This window comes from Rhineura floridana, chromosome 4 (assembly GCF_030035675.1).
Source record: "Rhineura floridana isolate rRhiFlo1 chromosome 4, rRhiFlo1.hap2, whole genome shotgun sequence".
Taxonomy (NCBI): domain Eukaryota; kingdom Metazoa; phylum Chordata; class Lepidosauria; order Squamata; family Rhineuridae; genus Rhineura; species Rhineura floridana.
This window is the reverse complement of record NC_084483.1, coordinates 93,942,714-93,961,291: the sequence shown is the minus strand read 5'-3', so window position 1 is coordinate 93,961,291 and position 18,578 is coordinate 93,942,714. Positions and strand designations below refer to the sequence as shown.

The 18,578-nt window shown below is 42.4% G+C and overlaps 1 protein-coding gene across 2 annotated transcripts in view; it reads left to right on the top strand.

Annotated features, from left to right (window-relative positions):
- MAN1A1 (mannosidase alpha class 1A member 1) overlaps positions 1-18,578 on the top strand; it is a 98,284-nt gene that overhangs the window by 33,879 nt on the left and 45,827 nt on the right. For both annotated transcript variants that reach the window (XM_061623717.1, XM_061623719.1), the window contains exon 3: positions 6,040-6,155. In XM_061623717.1, the coding sequence (XP_061479701.1) occupies positions 6,040-6,155 (116 nt within the window). The remainder of the gene's footprint in view (positions 1-6,039; positions 6,156-18,578) is intronic.

The window sequence follows — 18,578 nt, the reverse complement described above, 5'->3', positions numbered from 1 at the left end:
TGTGTATATATATATTTCAGTGTTGGGGTCCAACCCAGCATACTACAAATCATTGTTGGATTCATTCTTGGTCACAGAGAGTCTATCCATCTATATGTAACTTTTAGGTTTTGCTGAATATATAAAGCTAATGGTAGAGACCCCCTTTCTCTTGCAGAAATGTCACAGGGAGATTTAACTGACTGCCCGTAGATCTCTTCCGACTTCAGCAAAACAGCTTCGAGTGCAATCCACTTCCCTTGTGCTAACAAAGGATTTGGGATTTGCTTGCCAGGGCAGGGGAAAAACAAATGACCTGACACTTGCTTTCCTTCTGCCTGCCATAATTCTTTGGTGACCGGCTTGATTTGGGGCACTAGGTTGGCTGAGTTTGCCTGTTACCCACAAAAAGGGTTGTGGAGAAAATCAGAACTGGAGGCAGTAGGGAGAAGACAAGGCAATGAAGAAGGTAAAGAAATGTGCTCAGTAGAACCAGACTCGCATAGTGATCCATAGACATTTAGTTGTGCCTCTGAGGAAGCCAGTCATGTTTCCTCTTAGCCCAATTCCTGCTCCTAATTGTTTGGGCGTAGTTGCGGGCTGAACCTATAACAGTGATGTTGGTTTTTTTAGAAAATGTACCGCTGTCTAAATTGATGGAGTTCTGATTGGACATGTTTGTTTTGCTTGCTTTTGAAGTTGTGTTTACTAAATGTCATGTTAACTTAACCTGCTGTATAAATATCTGAATTTTCCCCCAATAGTCAAAAGTAGTTGAAAAATTATTCGATTGGGAAGGGAAATCAATACTTGGTGTACTATTCAAACACAAAACTTTACTTGGGAATTATGTATCTTGAAATGCTTTGTGAATATTTTACAACTTGAAAACTTAATGTGAGGGAATTGTATGCTATTATTTAGATTATAACAATCCTCTGTTCTTTTACTCAGAAGTCCAATGGGGCTCAATTGGGCTCAGGATTGCAGCCTAAGGGAAAAAATGAGGGTACTGAAAACTGATAAACTAATTTTAGCATGCCTGAATTGTATGCATAAATATGTGCTTCCTAGAGATGGTCTCCCAAGGAAAGGGTGATATTACCAATGAATTTTATGTAACAGTGCATTTTTTAAATACAGAAATTTGTCCATGGAAAAAATTAGTGTTGGAAAGTCTTCCCAACATCATTGTTCTGTGCAATCCACTCAGCTCACCCTTCACTACATATGGTACAAAACCACTGGACTGCTGAAGATGCCTGCTGGGTATTTGGGGAGCAGGTGCTTCTTTTCTTACCAGAAGCGGTGGAACAGGAAAGAGGGACTTGGCAGGAAAGGGTGAGCGGAGGAATATGGGATGAGTGGGAAATGGAGAATAGAAAGAAGTGTGCTGAGGCAGTGAGCAGAAGGCAGGAGACAGGTTGGCAGTGTTGAGTTTGGAGGAGGTATTGAGAGTTGGACCACAACTGCCATATTTCCTGACCATTGGCAATGCTGGCTGAGGCTGATGGGAGTTGTGGTCCAACAACATCTTTTCATCTTTGAGGTGCAAGCTGCAGGCCATTGAATGCACCTACCACTTAGTATTTTCTTGCAAGACCATGACATTAAATGCATTTACTCTGACAGCCCTACAATTTGTTACTAGTCTCTTGCAAATATCAAGTCAGTTAGGCCAGCATCCTTGTGGGAAATGTTCACCTACTGTTCACTCCCACTGGCTTCTACCTGCTTGCTGTACTCCTGTCAGTCTCCATTATATTGTGCAGTACAGTCCTGTGTATTGCCCTCGTTGTGGTGGTGTCCCTTCTGTCTCTCATTTCAGCCAGAACCCTTTTGTGTGTGGTTTACATGCAGCCAAGCAAGTACAAGTTCGTGTCTTCCAAAATGCATGTCTTCCAAAATCGTGTCTTCCAAAATGCATGGAAGTCTTTATTTTATTTATTTATTAAATTTGTTTGTCACTTTTCTTCACAAAGGTAAATTGAAAGCAACTTACAATCCATAAAAAAATTCAAAACCAGTATGAAAACTAAAAATAAAAAGTTGAAACACATAAATATAACAGTGGTGGAACAACCCATCCCCTACAAAAGGCTACAACCTCAACAAGAGCCCTCCAAAATTAGGAACCAAACGCCTAGGAGAAAAGAAGTGTTTTTACTTGGCACCTAAGAGTAGATAATGATAGCACCAGGCATGCCTTCCTGGGGAGAGCATTTCATAAGTAGGGGGCCACCACTGAAAAGGCCTGCTCTTGTGTTGCCATCCTCTGCACTTCCCTCAGATGCATCGTCTGGGTTGGTTCATATGGGGAGAGGCCATCTGTGACTGGCCAATAATTATTTAGATTTTCTGGATCCAGGGACGGTTTCTTAAGGAGTGTTCTTATCATTGCCTCTTTTAGACAGACGGGAACCACCCCCTCTGTCAAGGATGTATTAATTACTTCCCTGGCTGAGCCAGACATCTCTCTCTTGCTAGTTTTTAACAGCCATGAAGGGCTGGGGTCAAGAACACACGTGGTTACCCGAACCAAGCCAAGAACCTTATCCACATCCTCAAGCCCTACCAACTGAAACTCATGCAACACGATGGGACTAGACCAGTGGTTCTTAAACTGAAGTGCACGCACCCCTGTGGATGTGATACACTTTTTCTAGAGGTGCGAGGCCCAACCAAAGATTTTTGAAAACTATCATTTATCTTAGCTAAGTTAAAATAATAATTTAAAATAATAATTTAAAATAATTTAAAATAATAATAAAATAATAATAAACACATTAAAATAATAATAAAAAATGAACTGTATTTTTTCAGGGGATGTGAGAGCATTTTCTGGAAATCCAAGAGGTGCTGGCAGTGGAAAACATTAAGAACCACTGTACTAGACAGTGCTCTAGACACCTCTTGAGATTCATACAGGCATTTGTAGTGGCAGCAGCCATACAGGGCCAGATATGAGGAAGGATATACTTATTTTAAAGTGCTCAGACTCATGGATTTTATATGGCATGACATACTTAAGGCTGTGATCTGAGGCTCTTCAGCAGAAGCTAAATATCACTACTGTGCCCTGCTTTTAGGAACTTTTTTTTTTAAAAAAGCTATATCAATAGGTGAATTGTCCTGCTGTAGACATAAACTGAAGCTTGTATTTATAGCTTGTGCTGAATCAATATGATAAAACTATCTTAAATTCAATAACACTTCCTTCTGACAGCTTAACTAGTTCCAAGATTTATTGGTAAATCAAATAACTTTCTCCTATTTGTGCTATGTTCATTTTAAATTGGATTACCCTATTTTGTCCTCTAAACAATGCTATGTCAAGTAGCATATTTGTTTTAGAGGATTTTTCTGAGTTACACAGAAGAATATGGTATTAGATGGTTAAAGTACAGGAAATAGGTTATACTGGCCTTCACAATACAACTAGCTTACAAATTGTTAAAATTCCGTGAATGATTCCACTAGACAATGCATTTCCCCAGTAAATATCCAGTGTTAGTTCCCACTCCTTGACTGCAACTGCAAGGCATTTTATCTAGCATAGAAAAACGAATCGCAGCTTTGTTTGATTTGGGATTACACTAGTTTACACTTGGAAAGAACATACAAGTCATTCCAGTGCATGTTTACTTGGAAGTAAGTCATTTGGGAATTACCCCCATGTAGATGTACATAGATTATTGTACCCTCAAATAGTATAAGAGAATACAACTTCATTTTCTCATAATGTATTTATTTCTGTTGGAAGTGGGGCAAGAGCAACTCCTGTTTTGTTCTTTTGTCTGTGTTCCAGAAGGGAGATAGAGTTAGGGTCCTCCTTGTTTACCTTTACCTGTGATGCTCTGACTGACTTCCTTCCAGCTACTAGAATGTTGCATCTTTAGCAAAGCTTACCTGCCCCTCCTCCTTCTGCCCTTTCCACTCTTTTCTTCTCTGACTGTCCAGGAGAGAGGAGACACCCTTTGTCTCTGCTCTCTCCAAGCCATGAAGCTAACCCCTACACCTGGGCATTACACCTCCAACTTAGCTAGTTAGTTAGAACTAGGTTTGCCTTTCTATCTACAATGAATTTCTATAAATAAAGTAGCTTTTCTTATTTTACCAAGTCTCAGTGATGCTGATGCAAGGTAAAAGCCTGCTTTCTTAGGTAAACACGCACACACACTGGGACACTTGCATTTCAACATCCGCTGTTACTCTCTGCTGCTGTTGTGCTGCTTTAAAGCAAATTTAGTAGCACAAACACACAGCAACAATTTCAAACACTTGTATCCTGCTTTTTTCAAAAAGCAACTCAAAGTAGATAACAATAAGAGTTTTCAGGGTTATCAAACTGGAGCAGGTGTTGCCAACCTTTTTGAGCCTGTGAGTGCATTTGCACTTCAGAGAAACTATTGTGGGCACAGCTGGTTGAACAGAAACAGCATTTACATTGATATGTATTGCCAGGCCAGGCGTGACTGGGCCCTTGGGCACCTGCCTGCCCTGGGCCTGCAGTACCGTAGCCCAGCACCCCCCATACAGGGGGTGTGGGGCTAATAGGCCCGCCCATGCACCCCACCCACCTCTCATGTTGCATGAAGTGCATGTGTGCATGGCACACATGCCTACCATCAACCAAGATGGCGGTAGGGGCTTTAGCCACTTAGGGACGCTCCTGCCACCATCTTGGGTGATGGAGGATTGTGTGCACGGCATTCAAACTGATGGGAGAGGTGGGTGGGGCCTGCAGGCAGACTTATCAAAGCCCACACTGTATTGCAGGGGTGCCTGGGAGCTCACTCTCCTCAATCTGCAGCAAGGTCAGATTGCAGGACTCGACACTGCTGTGGATCACAGAATAGGAGTGCCAACCTCTCACCCTAAGGAGGAGCTGTTCAGGGGTCCCTCTGGGCCGCAGGGGCCCTTGGCCAGGGCACAACCTAGCAGCCCTCTGGCACTGGAGCAGTATAACACGTCAAGATACTTTTATAATTTAAAAATTGCCAACTGGGGACCGATCTGAAGATCTTCCCCAAAGGTTTGCTCACATTTTCTTTAGTTATGTGGTTGCACTATTAGCAAAATATTTAAAACTTTTTTTGTAAAATATTCAGTGTTGTGCATGGCTGTAACAGTTCAGTATTTAATTATTAACAAGCACATTGTTGTAAGAAAGAATTGTGTTATTGAGGGGTCACTTAGAGAAGAAATAGCAAGAATGGGGATGAATGATGTGGTTCAGAATAGAAATGCTGCAGTTAAAATAAAAAACCTTCTTCACACACAACCTTCTCATCAAGTGAGATGCAATATCATTATATACAAAATAAGAACATCTTGCAGTTAGGATCCTGGAGAATAATAGAACTGAGAGACAAAATCTGAAAGAGATGGCTTGAGGAATGCAGAATGTGAACAAATAAAGCACACTTGTGTGGTGTTTGTGTGTATGAGATAGCCAAGGGATGTAGTTTAGGCACCACAGGAGTAAAAGAAGCAAACAGAATATAAAAGGATCCCAAATAGTTTTCTTAATGCAGAGATTATACCTTTTATTCAGGAAATTCTGTTTTAATCAGAAACTATCCACAAAATGAAGCATTTTCTTACCTATAGACTGATATTGCAGACTTGACAGGAAAATTAGTTTCACAAATAAGCATTTTCTCATCTGTAGACTGATACAGCAGGCTTGACAAGAAATTTATTTTCATAAATGCAGACAACTAGAGCATGGCACAAAAATGTGCATCAGATTTTCAGTGCTGCCCAATAAGACACTAAGGCTGCAATTCAGTACATGTCTACTCAGAAGTAAGCTCCATTGGGTTCAATGGGACTTATTCCCAGGTAAGTGCATCTTGGATTGCAGCCTTAAGTAAACAAAATAATCCAGTTGGTATAAGAAATTTGAATTTTCCTTCATAATTCCTGTAACTCAGTTGTAGTTAGCATTCTAGACCGAGAAACATGAAAGTTGCCACAGTTTTTGCCTGCTTAATAAAGATTTCTGGATAGCGCAACAAGGAAGTTTATCAGTAATTATATTGCTGGCCTTTTCAGGTAATATTCAAGGAGCAACCATTGTCGATGCCTTGGATACACTGTATATCATGGAAATGAAAGATGAATTCAAAGAAGCCAAAGAATGGGTAGAGAAAAATCTAGATTTCAATGTGGTGAGTATTGGTCTTTTCTCCTGTTTGCATGCATAGCAACAACTATGGCTCGAGGAATGTTTGGGGATCTTGATTTCTGAGCAGTCGCCACAAGAGAAGAATAGGCCCAGGCAAGATTAATTCTAAGCAAGTTACAGATTTTTCCCCTTCCAGACCTTTTCATGTGAGATAGAGCATTAAACATCAAATACGTAGCTAATTAACACAATTGAAATGGGGCTTCTGCTGTGTCATTTTGCTTTACTACCTATTTAAAATTCCGAATCCCTTAATCGGGATTAGAACAAATATAGGTGATTAGAGGAGGTGTATAGTTTGAGCAGTTCTTAATCCATATATATTTGCCAGTTGAACTGTGTTCTTACTGAGAAAACATCTATTGTGTAGACAATTATTTTAAAAGGTCTTCAAAATTACCTCTGTCCCAAGAGGTGCAGATCAGCAATGTTGCATTTTTTTTTCATTGGGCTGTCTATTAGGTCTGATTGTAAAGCTAGAATGTGAACAATATTTTATTAGCCCAAGGCAGCAACCAATGAACAGTCTCCTATTCTTAACGTTTTAAAGGAAGCGGTATCATCTCAGTCTTTCTCAGCACATAGCAATTAAAATTTTAGGAAATCCCTTTCTGACATAGAATTACAACCAGCACCAACTTTCCATTTATCTGTTTCCTGTGTAATGTCTTGGAGAGAGAAATCTTTCTGCCATGAAATTGTTTGCCATGTCACTGTGGAATTAGTATTTATAACGACCTGAATGTTTTCCAGAAGTCTTTATGTATTTAAATCTAGTTTTTGCTGCTTATTCTGACGATGTTACCCAAGGAATATCTAAGTAATTATATGTATAGTTGTAATCCTTCTAGATAAATCGGAGTAATTTCATCTAGAATTCAATTCAATTAATTCACAATAGGTGGCTTGCCTGTGTAATAAGAACATAAGAACATAAGAAGAGCCTGCTGGATCAGGCCAGTGGCCCATCTAGTCCAGCATCCTGTTCTCACAGTGGCCAACCAGGTGCCTGGGGGAAGCCTGCAAGCAGGACCCGAGTGCAAGAACACTCTCCCCTCCTGAGGCTTCCAGCAACTGGTTTTCAGAAGCATGCTGCCTCTGACTAGGGTGGCAAGAGCACAGCCATCACAGCTAGTAGCCATTGATAGCCCTGTCCTCCATGAATTTGTCTAATCTACTTTTAAAGCCGTCCAAGCTGGTGGCCATTACTGCATCTTGTGGGAGCAAATTCCATAGTTTAACTATGCGCTGAGTAAAGAAGTACTTCCTTTTGTCTGTCCTGAATCTTCCAACATTCAGCTTCTTTGAATGTCCACGAGTTCTAGTATTATGAGAGAGAGAGAAGAACTTTTCTCTATCCACTTTCTCAATGCCATGCATAATTTTATACACTTCTATCATGTCTCCTCTGACCCGCCTTTTCTCTAAACTAAAAAGCCCCAAATGCTGCAACCTTTCCTTGTAAGGGAGTCGCTCCATCCCCTTGACCATTCTGGTTGCCCTCCTCTGAACCTTTTCCAACTCTATAATATCCTTTTTGAGATGAGGCGACCAGAACTGTACACAGTATTCCAAATGCGGCCGCACCATAGATTTATACAACGGCATTATGATATCGGCTGTTTTATTTTCAATACCTTTCCTAATTATCGCTAGCATGGAATTTGCCTTTTTCACAGCTGCCGCACACTGGGTCGACATTTTCATTGTGCTGTCCACTACAACCCCGAGGTCTCTCTCCTGGTCGGTCACCGCCAGTTCAGACCCCATGAGCGTATATGTGAAATTCAGATTTTTTGCTCCAATATGCATAATTTTACACTTGTTTATATTGAATTGCATTTGCCATTTTTCCGCCCATTCACTCAGTTTGGAGAGGTCTTTTTGGAGCTCTTCGCAATCCCTTTTTGTTTTAACAACCCTGAACAATTTAGTGTCGTCAGCAAACTTGGCCACTTCACTGCTCACTCCTAATTCTAGGTCATTAATGAACAAGTTGAAAAGTACAGGTCCCAATACCGATCCTTCAGGGACTCCACTTTCTACAGCCCTCCATTGGGAGAACTGTCCGTTTATTCCTACTCTCTGCTTTCTGCTTCTTAACCAATTCCTTATCCACAAGAGGACCTCTCCTCTTATTCCATGACTGCTAAGCTTCCTCAGAAGCCTTTGGTGAGGTACCTTGTCAAACGCTTTTTGAAAGTCTAAGTACACTATGTCCACTGGATCACCTCTATCTATATGCTTGTTGACACTCTCAAAGAATTCTAATAGGTTACTGAGACAGGACTTTTCCTTGCAGAAGCCATGCTGGCTCTGCTTCAGCAAGGCTTGTTCTTCTATGTGCTTAGTTAATCTAGCTTTAATAATACTTTCTACCAGTTTTCCAGGGACAGAAGTTAAGCTAACTGGCCTGTAATTTCCGGGATCCCCTCTGGATCCCTTTTTGAAGATTGGCGTTACATTTGCCACTTTCCAGTCCTCAGGCACAAAGGAGGACCCAAGGGACAAGTTACATATTTTAGTTAGCAGATCAGCAATTTCACCTTTGAGTTCTTTGAGAACTCTCGGGTGGATGCCATCCGGGCCCGGTGATTTGTCAGTTTTTATATTGTCCATTAAGCTTAGAACTTCCTCTCTCGTTACCACTATTTGTCTCAGTTCCTCAGAATCCCTTCCTGCAAATGTTAGTTCAGGTTCAGGGATCTGCCCTATATCTTCCACTGTGAAGACAGATGCAAAGAATTCATTTAGCTTCTCTGCAATCTCCTTATCGTTCTTTAGTACACCTTTGACTCCCTTATCATCCAAGGGTCCAATTGTCTCCCTAGATGGTCTCCTGCTTTGAATGTATTTATAGAATTTTTTGTTGTTGGTTTTTATGTTCTTAGCAATGTGCTCCTCAAATTATTTTTTAGCATCCCTTATTGTCTTCTTGCATTTCTTTTGCCAGAGTTTGTGTTCTTTTTTATTTTCTTCATTCGGACAAGACTTCCATTTTCTGAAGGAAGACTTTTTGCCTCTAAGAGCTTCCTTGACTTTGCTCGTTAACCATGCTGGCATCTTCTTGGCCCTGGCGGTACCTTTTCTGATCTGCGGTATGCACTCCAGTTGAGCTTCTAATATAGTGTTTTTAAACAACTTCCAAGCATTTTTGAGTGATGTGACCCTCTGGACTTTGTTTTTCAGCTTTCTTTTTACCAATCCCCTCATTTTTGTGAAGTTTCCTCTTTTGAAGTCAAATGTGACCGTGTTGGGTTTTCTTGGCAATTGGCCAGTTACATGTATGTTTAATTTAATAGCACTGTGGTCACTGCTCCCAATCGGTTCAACAACACTTACATCTCGCACCAGGTCCCGGTCCCCACTGAGGATTAAGTCCAGGGTTGCCGTCCCTCTGGTCGGTTCCATGACCAACTGGTCTAGGGAATAGTCATTTAGAATATCTAGAAACTTTGCTTCTTTGTCATGACTGGAACACATATGCGGCCAGTCTATGTCCGGGTAGTTGAAGTCACCCATTACTACCACATTTCCTAGTTTGGATGCTTCCTCAATTTCATATCTCATCTCAAGGTCTCCCTGAGCATTTTGATCAGGGGGACGATAGATCGTTCCCAGTATTAAGTCCCTCCTGGGGCATGGTATCACCACCCACAACGATTCTGTGGAGGAGTCTGCCTCTTTTGGGGTTTCGAGCTTGCTGGATTCAATGCCTTCTTTCACGTATAGAGCGACTCCGCCACCAATACGTCCTTCCCTGTCCTTCTGATATAGTTTATATCCAGGGATAACCGTATCCCACTGGTTTCCTCCATTCCACCAGGTCTCCGTTATGCTCACTATATCAATGCTCTCCTCTAAGACCAAGCACTCCAGTTCTCCTATCTTGGTCCGCAGGCTCCTAGCATTAGCGTACAGGCACTTGTAAGCAGTGTCTCTCTTCAAGTGTCTTTGGCACTTGTGGTTAGGCCTGTGGCAATTTTGCTCTTCTGAATTTATATCCTGTGCCCCTGCTCTCACAATGCCTACTTCTAGGCCTACCCCTTTTAAAATTTCATCATTTCTTTGGTTTTTATCCCAGGGGGGAGGTTTATTCCGAACCGGACCTTTCTCAGCTCCTGTCGGGTTTCCCCCCTCAGTCAGTTTAAAAGCTGCTCTGCCACCTTTGTAATTTTAAGTGCCAGCAGTCTGGTTCCATTCTGGTTGAAGTGGAGCCCGTCCCTTTTGTACAGGCCCGGCTTGTCCCAAAATGTTCCCCAGTGCCTAACAAATCCAAACCCTTCCACCCGACACCATCGTCTCATCCACGCATTGAGACTGCGAAGCTGGTCCTGTCTGGCTGGTCCTGCATGTGGAACCGGTAGCATTTCAGAGAAAGCCACCTTGGAGGTCCTGGCTTTCAGCATCCTACCTAGCAACCTAAATTTTGCTTCCAGGACCTCACGGCTGCATTTCCCCATGTCGTTGGTGCCAACGTGCACCACGACCACTGACTCCTTCCCAGCACTGTCTACCAAACTATCTAAATGACGGGCGATATCCGCAACCTTCGCACCAGGCAGGCAAAACACCTTGCGGTCTACACGCCCATCACACACCCCACTGTCTATGTTCCTAATGATCGAATCACCCACTACAAGGATCCCTCCACCCCCTGGAGATATATCCTCGGCACGAGAGGATAGCTGCTCATCCCCCAAGGAATGGGTCCCTTCTAAGGGATCGTTTCCCTCTTCCTCAGCTGGATGCTCTCCTTCCCCGAGACCATTGTTGTCCATGATAGCAGGAGAGCTATCATCGTTGGAGTGGGACACAGCTATAACGTCCCTGAAGGCCTCCTCCACACACCTCTCTGCCTCTCTCAGCTTTTCCAGGTCCACCACCTTGGCCTCAAGGAAATGAAGTCGTTCCCGGAGAGCCAGGAGCTCATTGCACCGAGAGCACACCCACAACTTCTGTCCAACAGGCAGATAGTCGTACATGCTGCAGGCGGTGCAAAACACTGGAAAGCCCCCACACCCCTGCTGGCTTCTTACCTGCATAGTTTTGTTTAAGGTTTATTACGTCAATGGGTTGGAGACTGCGGTTTAGTTGAGGTCAGGGAACAGACGGGCAGAGTGGGGGGCCCTGGCCTCCTTGCCCTGCTGCCGAACTCGCTCTGCTGCTTAACTCGCCTTGACGCTTCGTCAGCTGGGGCTCCCTCTAGCTCGTGGAGCAGGCTAGAATAAACAAGCAGTAACTAGACAATAAACAGGAATTAGAGAGAAGCTAAATGGAACAAAGGAATAAAAAGGGTGCCCCAGTGATCTGTATTTGAGACTAGTTGCATTTAATGAGCAAAGTGAAGATAGGGGTGGTTGGTGAGATAGCAAAACTTGCAGAAAATAGTATTCAGGATAGAGAAATTCCAAGCAGATGGTAAAAAGCTCCAAAAGCAATACCATGAAAGATGCAATTTAGCATAAGCACAAAATGATGCAGATTGGGACATACAATTCTAACTTTATATATATATATACACTTCTTAAAGAGGAGACTGCTGATATCCTTGTCAATCCAAATCCCACACCTGGAAGGTTTTACGTGCCGCCTAAAATCCACAAAGCCAACAATCCTGGTTGCCCAGTTGTCTCAGGTAACAACACAGCTACTGAAATGTACTCTGTACATTGACTTAAATTTACAAAACATGGTGAAAAACCTCCCATCATATATCAGACACCAAGGGCTTCTTGCTTAAAATTGAGTCTTTAAACAAGCAGTATCAGTTCCACAATACTATACTAGCTACTTTAAATGTCACATCTCTTTACACCAATATACCACATAATGATGGAATTCAGGCTTTAAATGAGTTCCTTAACACCAGGAATATGAACAATCCTCCAACAGAGGTTCTCACAACTTTAGCTACACTAGTCCTGACTTGCAACAACTTTACATTCAATGGAGAACACTACTTGCAACTACAAGGCACAGCTATGGGGACTCGCATGGCTCCATCATATGCAAATCTCTTCATGTAATAATAATAATAATAAAATTTTATTTGTTAGTCGCCTATCTGTCCGAATTAACGGACACTCTAGGCGACTTACAGCAGCAACAAAATACAATACACAATACAATAAAATACAACCACATTCATCAATTAAAGCTAACATCAAAAACATCAGTTAATACATTACAAACTAATCTAGCTCGAAGTTCCTGTAGGCCTGCCTGAATAGCCAGGTCTTTAAAGCTCGGCAAAAACTCATCAGGGAGGAGGCATGTCGAAGATCGTAGGGGAGAGAATTCCAGAGGGTGGGAGCCACTACCGAGAACACCCTCTCTCTGGTCCACACCAGCCGAGCTGTTTTGGCCGGTGGGACCGAGAGGAGATCCTGCGTGGCTGATCTTGTGAGGCGGCTTAATTGGTGATACTAGAGGCGGTCCTTTATATAAACCGGGCCGAAACCGTATAGGGTTTTAAAGGGCAATACCAACACCTTGAATTGGGCCCGGTAAACCACTGGTAACCAGTGAAGATCTATCAACACCGGGGTGATATGTTCCCGGTGACGGCTATCCGTAATCAAGCGTGCCGCCGCATTCTGCACCAGCTGGAGTTTCTGGACCGTCTTCAAGGGTAACCCCACGTAGAGCGCATTACAATAGTCTAAGCGAGAGGAGACCAGGGCATGTATCACTCGTGGGAGTAGCTGTACAGGAAGGTAGGGTCGCAGCCTCTGTATCAGATGTAATTGATACCAAGCTGCCCGGCTCACTGCCGAAACTTGAGCTTCCATGGACAGCTGGGAGTCAAGAATGACCCCGAGGCTGCGGACCTGATCCTTCAGGGGTAATCTCACCCCGTTAAACACCAAGTCGATGTCTCCCAACCTTCTCTTATCACCCACGAGTAACACCTCGGTCTTATCGGGATTTAGCTTCAGCCTGTTCTCGCCCATCCATCCACTAACGGACTCCAGGCACTTGGACATGGTCTCCACAGCCAACTCTGGTGAGGACTTAAATGAGAGATAGAGCTGAGTATCATCCGCATATTGGATGGGTAAACTGGAACAGGAGATCCTCGAAAAGGCCATCAACAAACCACTTATGTGGTGGCGATACATTGATGACATCTTTATGGTCTCGACAAATGGTAAAGAGAGTTTAGAAAAATTTAAAAATTACATCAACTCCATCCATCTATTAAGTTTACATTTAATGGTACAAATGACAATCCGCACATCCCTTTTCTTGATGTCCTTCTCACCATTGAAAACAACAAAATAGCCACTGATCTCTACAGCAAACCCATTGATGCCCACACCTATTTAAACTGGAAATCCTGCCATTCTAAGCATATAAAGAAAAACATTGTGTATAGCTTAGCTCTGAGAATCAAACTTATTTACAACACTGAAGATAAATACCAGAGAAGGATCAGTGAACTTAAAGAACACCTTCTCCTGAGAGAATATCCTCCACATATTATCAATTGCAACATCCACCGAGCCTTATTCTGTCCAGAGAAGACCTCCTCCATCTTACTGAGGTGTCAAAGAGCAGAGAGCAACAGATTCTATTTGTGGTAGATTTCCATCCAGCATCTCCTATCACCAAGCAATCAGGGAGAGCTACCCATTGCTGGCAAACTCTGAACATCTTGCTAGAGCCATCAGCAGGTCTCCTGTTGTAGCATTTCCCCAGCATCCTGATTTGCGCAGACTGTTAGTGAGAGCTGTGCTTAAGCCACCTATCACCAATCCAGGGTCTCATCCTTGTCACTCCAAACGCTGTATCACCTGTGTGTACCTCAGGGAGGCAGCCACTTTTACAAGCACTAGGACAGGCAGGACATATTACATCAAACAAAACATCACCTGCAGGTCCTGCAAAAGACCAGGATGTCATATCCAATACGTAGGAAAAACCACAACTGACCTGAGCGCATGCTTCAGAAACCACAATTCGGCAATCTGAACAAAAAAAGTGGAGCAACCAGTTGCAAAACATTTCAACATGGAGGGTCATAGCATGTTGGACTTTTCTATAACAGCTATAGAGATGCCAACAGATCCAGCAGCAAAGCTCTATAACTGTCACCTTGGTGACAGCATTTGTATGTTAGCAGCTGATGAAGGCAGAAGCCGAAATGTTTTGGTATTACAATAAAAACCTCTGTTTTGTTAATCACAATTATATGCATATATTTTTAGGTGATTAATGGAATCCTTATAGGGAACCAGAGCATGCTTGGGTGAAGTTCTCTTTGTTGCTTTCAAAACTGTGTACACACATACATGTGTGTACACACATACATGTACACACAGAGAGAGAGAGAGAGAGAGAGAACACATACACTCTCAGGGCTCATACACTCTCTCTCAGGGCTCTGCCCCTGCTCACTTTGCTCGCCAACCCTACCTACCATTGCCAAAGACCTCCTCCCCCCATGGGTTGATGAAGCTCTCCCCCTTTCCCCCTCATAGTCACCCCACAGGCACTCACCACAACCCCGCTTCCACCATTTACCTTGCTGCTGCTGCTCATTCTCCCCACCACCCCTCCTGCCGTCCTTCTCCCTGCCACTACTGCCAATTACATTGTCATCTCTTTTTTGTAAGATGTTTTGCCACTGCACGGCACATCACATTGCATGATATCATAATGGTGTAACATCTTACAAAAATGTAGTATAGAGAGATATAGTGTTAGCTTACTCCAAGAAAAAAACTCAAGAGTAAGCCATTAAAAAGACAAATGGATAGAGCAATCCAATGAGGATGGGAGCAGGAGAATGTGTAATGATAAAACCACCAAAATCTGAACCCTGCCATTATTGCACTAGTCAGAGCAGAATGTGAAGGGACTGGCTGTAGAGTAAAGAAGTATACCAGTTCCAAGGTTGGCATTTTCTCTCTATCTGAGGAGCATGGGGTAAAGGAAACAGAAGGACTTGGAGTCTAGCAGATCCAAATATTTCCTCAAACTCTTCCTGACATGCCCTTGGAATGTCTCCTTTTCACTCTTTCTGGCAGAGCATTGCTGGCAGAGGAGCAGTGGTGGTAGCGCATTGCGTGGTGGCTGTAGGGGGCTTCCAGTGGGCCTTTCTCTCTGCCCACAGTGAGGAATATCTGTGAAATCCTTTGGTCTCTGAGATGCACTCCCAGATTCCATGACATTGTACCCTTAGCGTTGTAAATCAGGGATGGCCAGAATGTAAGTCTGGAGGTATTGGGTGATCTCTGGGTGATGTGTAATAGATCCACAAGGGTTTCTGACTCCAAGTTGGTTAATAAAAACAAACATGCCTCCCCCTTGCCCCCCAGAAAAGCTGCTAAAACAAAGTTTGGTGGAAACCAGGAGCTCAGTTCTGGATCTGAAAACATAATTATTAGGCTAAGTGTCTGCCCAAGTGTTCTCTGTGCCTGCACATTAAGTGTGTCTACTCCCCTCAATCACTATTTTACTCCAGGCTCCTGTGGGTGCATCTCAGGGTTCTATTAAAACACAACATAGATCCCACAAGTCTTAAGTCTGCCTATCCCTGTTGTTAATTTAAGAAGGGGACTGAAAATAAAGAACAAGAGTGACAATGCTATGTTATAGTTCTGTCGCTCAGTGCAGCTCTTCTTGGCCTGTTTTTAAAAAAACAAAAGCACAGGATGATTGAGCCTGAAGTACACATAAGGACAAGTAAAATGATTTATTGCCAGCAAACAGATAAAGGGGGATGGGGGATACCTCATATTCACTCTTATTATGTAGCTAAACAATTATACCATTTGGGTTCATTTCTGAGAGAATATGAAGGGAACCGCTGACTATCAATGAAAAATAAAACTATCAGAGGCTATACCACAAGTTCTTTATTTTATACACAGTAAAACAACCAAAATAAGATCCAAGTACCGGAAAATCGCTCCACATCAATGTTCTACTGATGCTGGCCTCGCAGGATTATATCACTTTCCTCATTATCCTCCCCTTTGGTTCCTTTTTTCATCCACATTTTTTTAATCAATATAGAACATTTCTGTGTCAAGCTTGGAAGTCCAAAGGCCTGTACAGGTTCAGAGATTTTTATAAAGACAATAGAATGCTATCTGAAGATGAAATACATGTATTTTTGAATGAGGTTCCTCTGGGTTGGTTTCAGTAGCGACATCTAAATGCATTTTTGACGAGGAAAGAAATAAACAGGCAACAAAAAGCTAACAGTCTATGATTCTTAGTGATTTTTGTAACATCTGGCTCCGCAGATCAAATTTCTAACATATACATACATGGCTCTGCTAGATAAAGATGTGGGTAACCTCTCTGGTCTTGAAAAACAATGGGAGGATGGTTTTGGCTTCAGAATAAAAGAACAAGGCTGAGTAAGATTATGGAACAGGCTAGCTTTGGATGCTCCTACAACCCAAGTCAAACAACAAATACTCAAACTGGTATACCACCTCAGCCCTATTATCCAAAATAACAACTTCAGCATCTCCAGAGGGTGCCAAATGTGGTGGTCATTTCTAAGGGCGACAGATTTTTGGGCAATAGTTTTTAATCAAATCAAGATGATTGTCAAATCGCCCTTGGATATGACCCCCCCAATTGGCTTTACTTAACCTGGTTGACAGCAATAACACAGATTTAAAGTGCAAAGATATCATTAGGCATTTATTGACAGCAGTCCGGCTGACTTTGGCCAGGTTTTGGAGAGATCTTACTGGAGCAACAGCTGATTACTAGCAAACAAAAATCTGGCAACTGGTTGTGGTAGAAAAAGTTACTTACAAACTAAAGGTATCAAGAGGTCAAGCAAAAAATGATTATTTTATAGGCGAGTGGTATGATTGTATCTGTTCTGTTAATAATGAAACTAATATGGCTCCCCCAGCACAGCATGTACAGATATAGAATGCCTGACAATGTACTCCAGTAAACACTGAGCTAATCCCTAAAGATTTTATTTATTATTTATTTATTTGTTCAATTTATATTCCACCTTTCCTCCCAGAAGGAACCCAGGGTGGCAAACAAAAACACTAAAAGCACTTTAAAACATCTTAAGAACATAAGACTTTAAAACATATTCAAGCATCTTTAAAAACATGTTAAAAAGCAATTCCAGCAGAGACACAGACTGGGATAAGGTCTCTACTTAAAAGCCTTGTTGAAAGAGGAAGATGAGACATTGTGTTTTAGGATACATAAAATGGTTTTGCTCATTATATTTTACTCAAATGGTGGAAACACAAGAAAGCCCAGCTCCCCAGTGTTAAGTCCTCCTGCTGCCCTTTACCAAAAAAGACACAGGAGACAGAGTAGAGTTTTCTGCTGTCAGCTTTTCTTCACTGAATATTCCAGAACAAGAAGAAAGAATAGGAAGAAGAAACACCCGCAGGGGGCATGCCTGAATATGTTTTCCAGGCAAACCTAAATAATCACTGGCAGAACAATAGATTAAAGACATAAACAATCATAGTCATAATAACACTGACCCAATACACTACACTCTTCCCTGCTGGATATAAACCCATATTATCTGTACAAATGTAGGTGCTATGGTGGTTTTCTTATTCGAGTGGGATAGCACCTGTCATCACAGGCAGAAACACTTGATGTGTCTGGTGGTACTGGTGACTGTGGAGCAACCACTGGCGGAATGTCTTCTTCGAGGGCAGATGTTGATGCTGGTGACTCAGAAATTGCAGTTAGAACTCCAGTCATGTCTGGTCCTACCTCTTTGTTCTGTATGCCTGATTTCCTCAACTGGTCAATGTGTTGTCTCCAAATGTTGTTGGGAGCAATCTCTACAGTATAAGGAAGTAGTCCAGTCCTTTCTTTCATTCTCCCAGATACCCACTTCTGTTCTCCTCTATAGTCCCTAGCTAGAACAGGTTGTCCTATTGAGAAGAGTTGTGCTTCTTCATGAGAAGATTGCTCAACTTGTTTCAGTTGTTTGTCCTGAACACTTCTTCTCAAATTAGGCTTGAGAAGATCCAACCTTGAACACAAAGTATGACCCAAGAACAACTGCAGGCTCTTGGTTTATTGTTGCATGTACAGTGTTGTGGTACAGAAATAGAAAATTTGCAAGCTTTTGGTTCAGCATGATGTTTTCCCCCAACATTGCTTGCAAAGCATTTTTTAACCTTTGAACAAACCTTTCAGCCAATCTGTTTGTAGGTGGATGATATGGTGCTGATATTATGTGTCTAATTCCATTCTTTTTCAGGAATGCCTGAAACTGTTCAGCTACAAACTGCAGTCCATTGTCACTCACCAGCTGTTCAGGAACACCTGTTCTTGCAAAGAGGTCTTGCAATACCTCTATGGTATGCATGGCTGTTGTTGAAGTCATTATAAACACTTCTGGCCACTTGGAACATGCATCCACCACAACTAAAAAGAT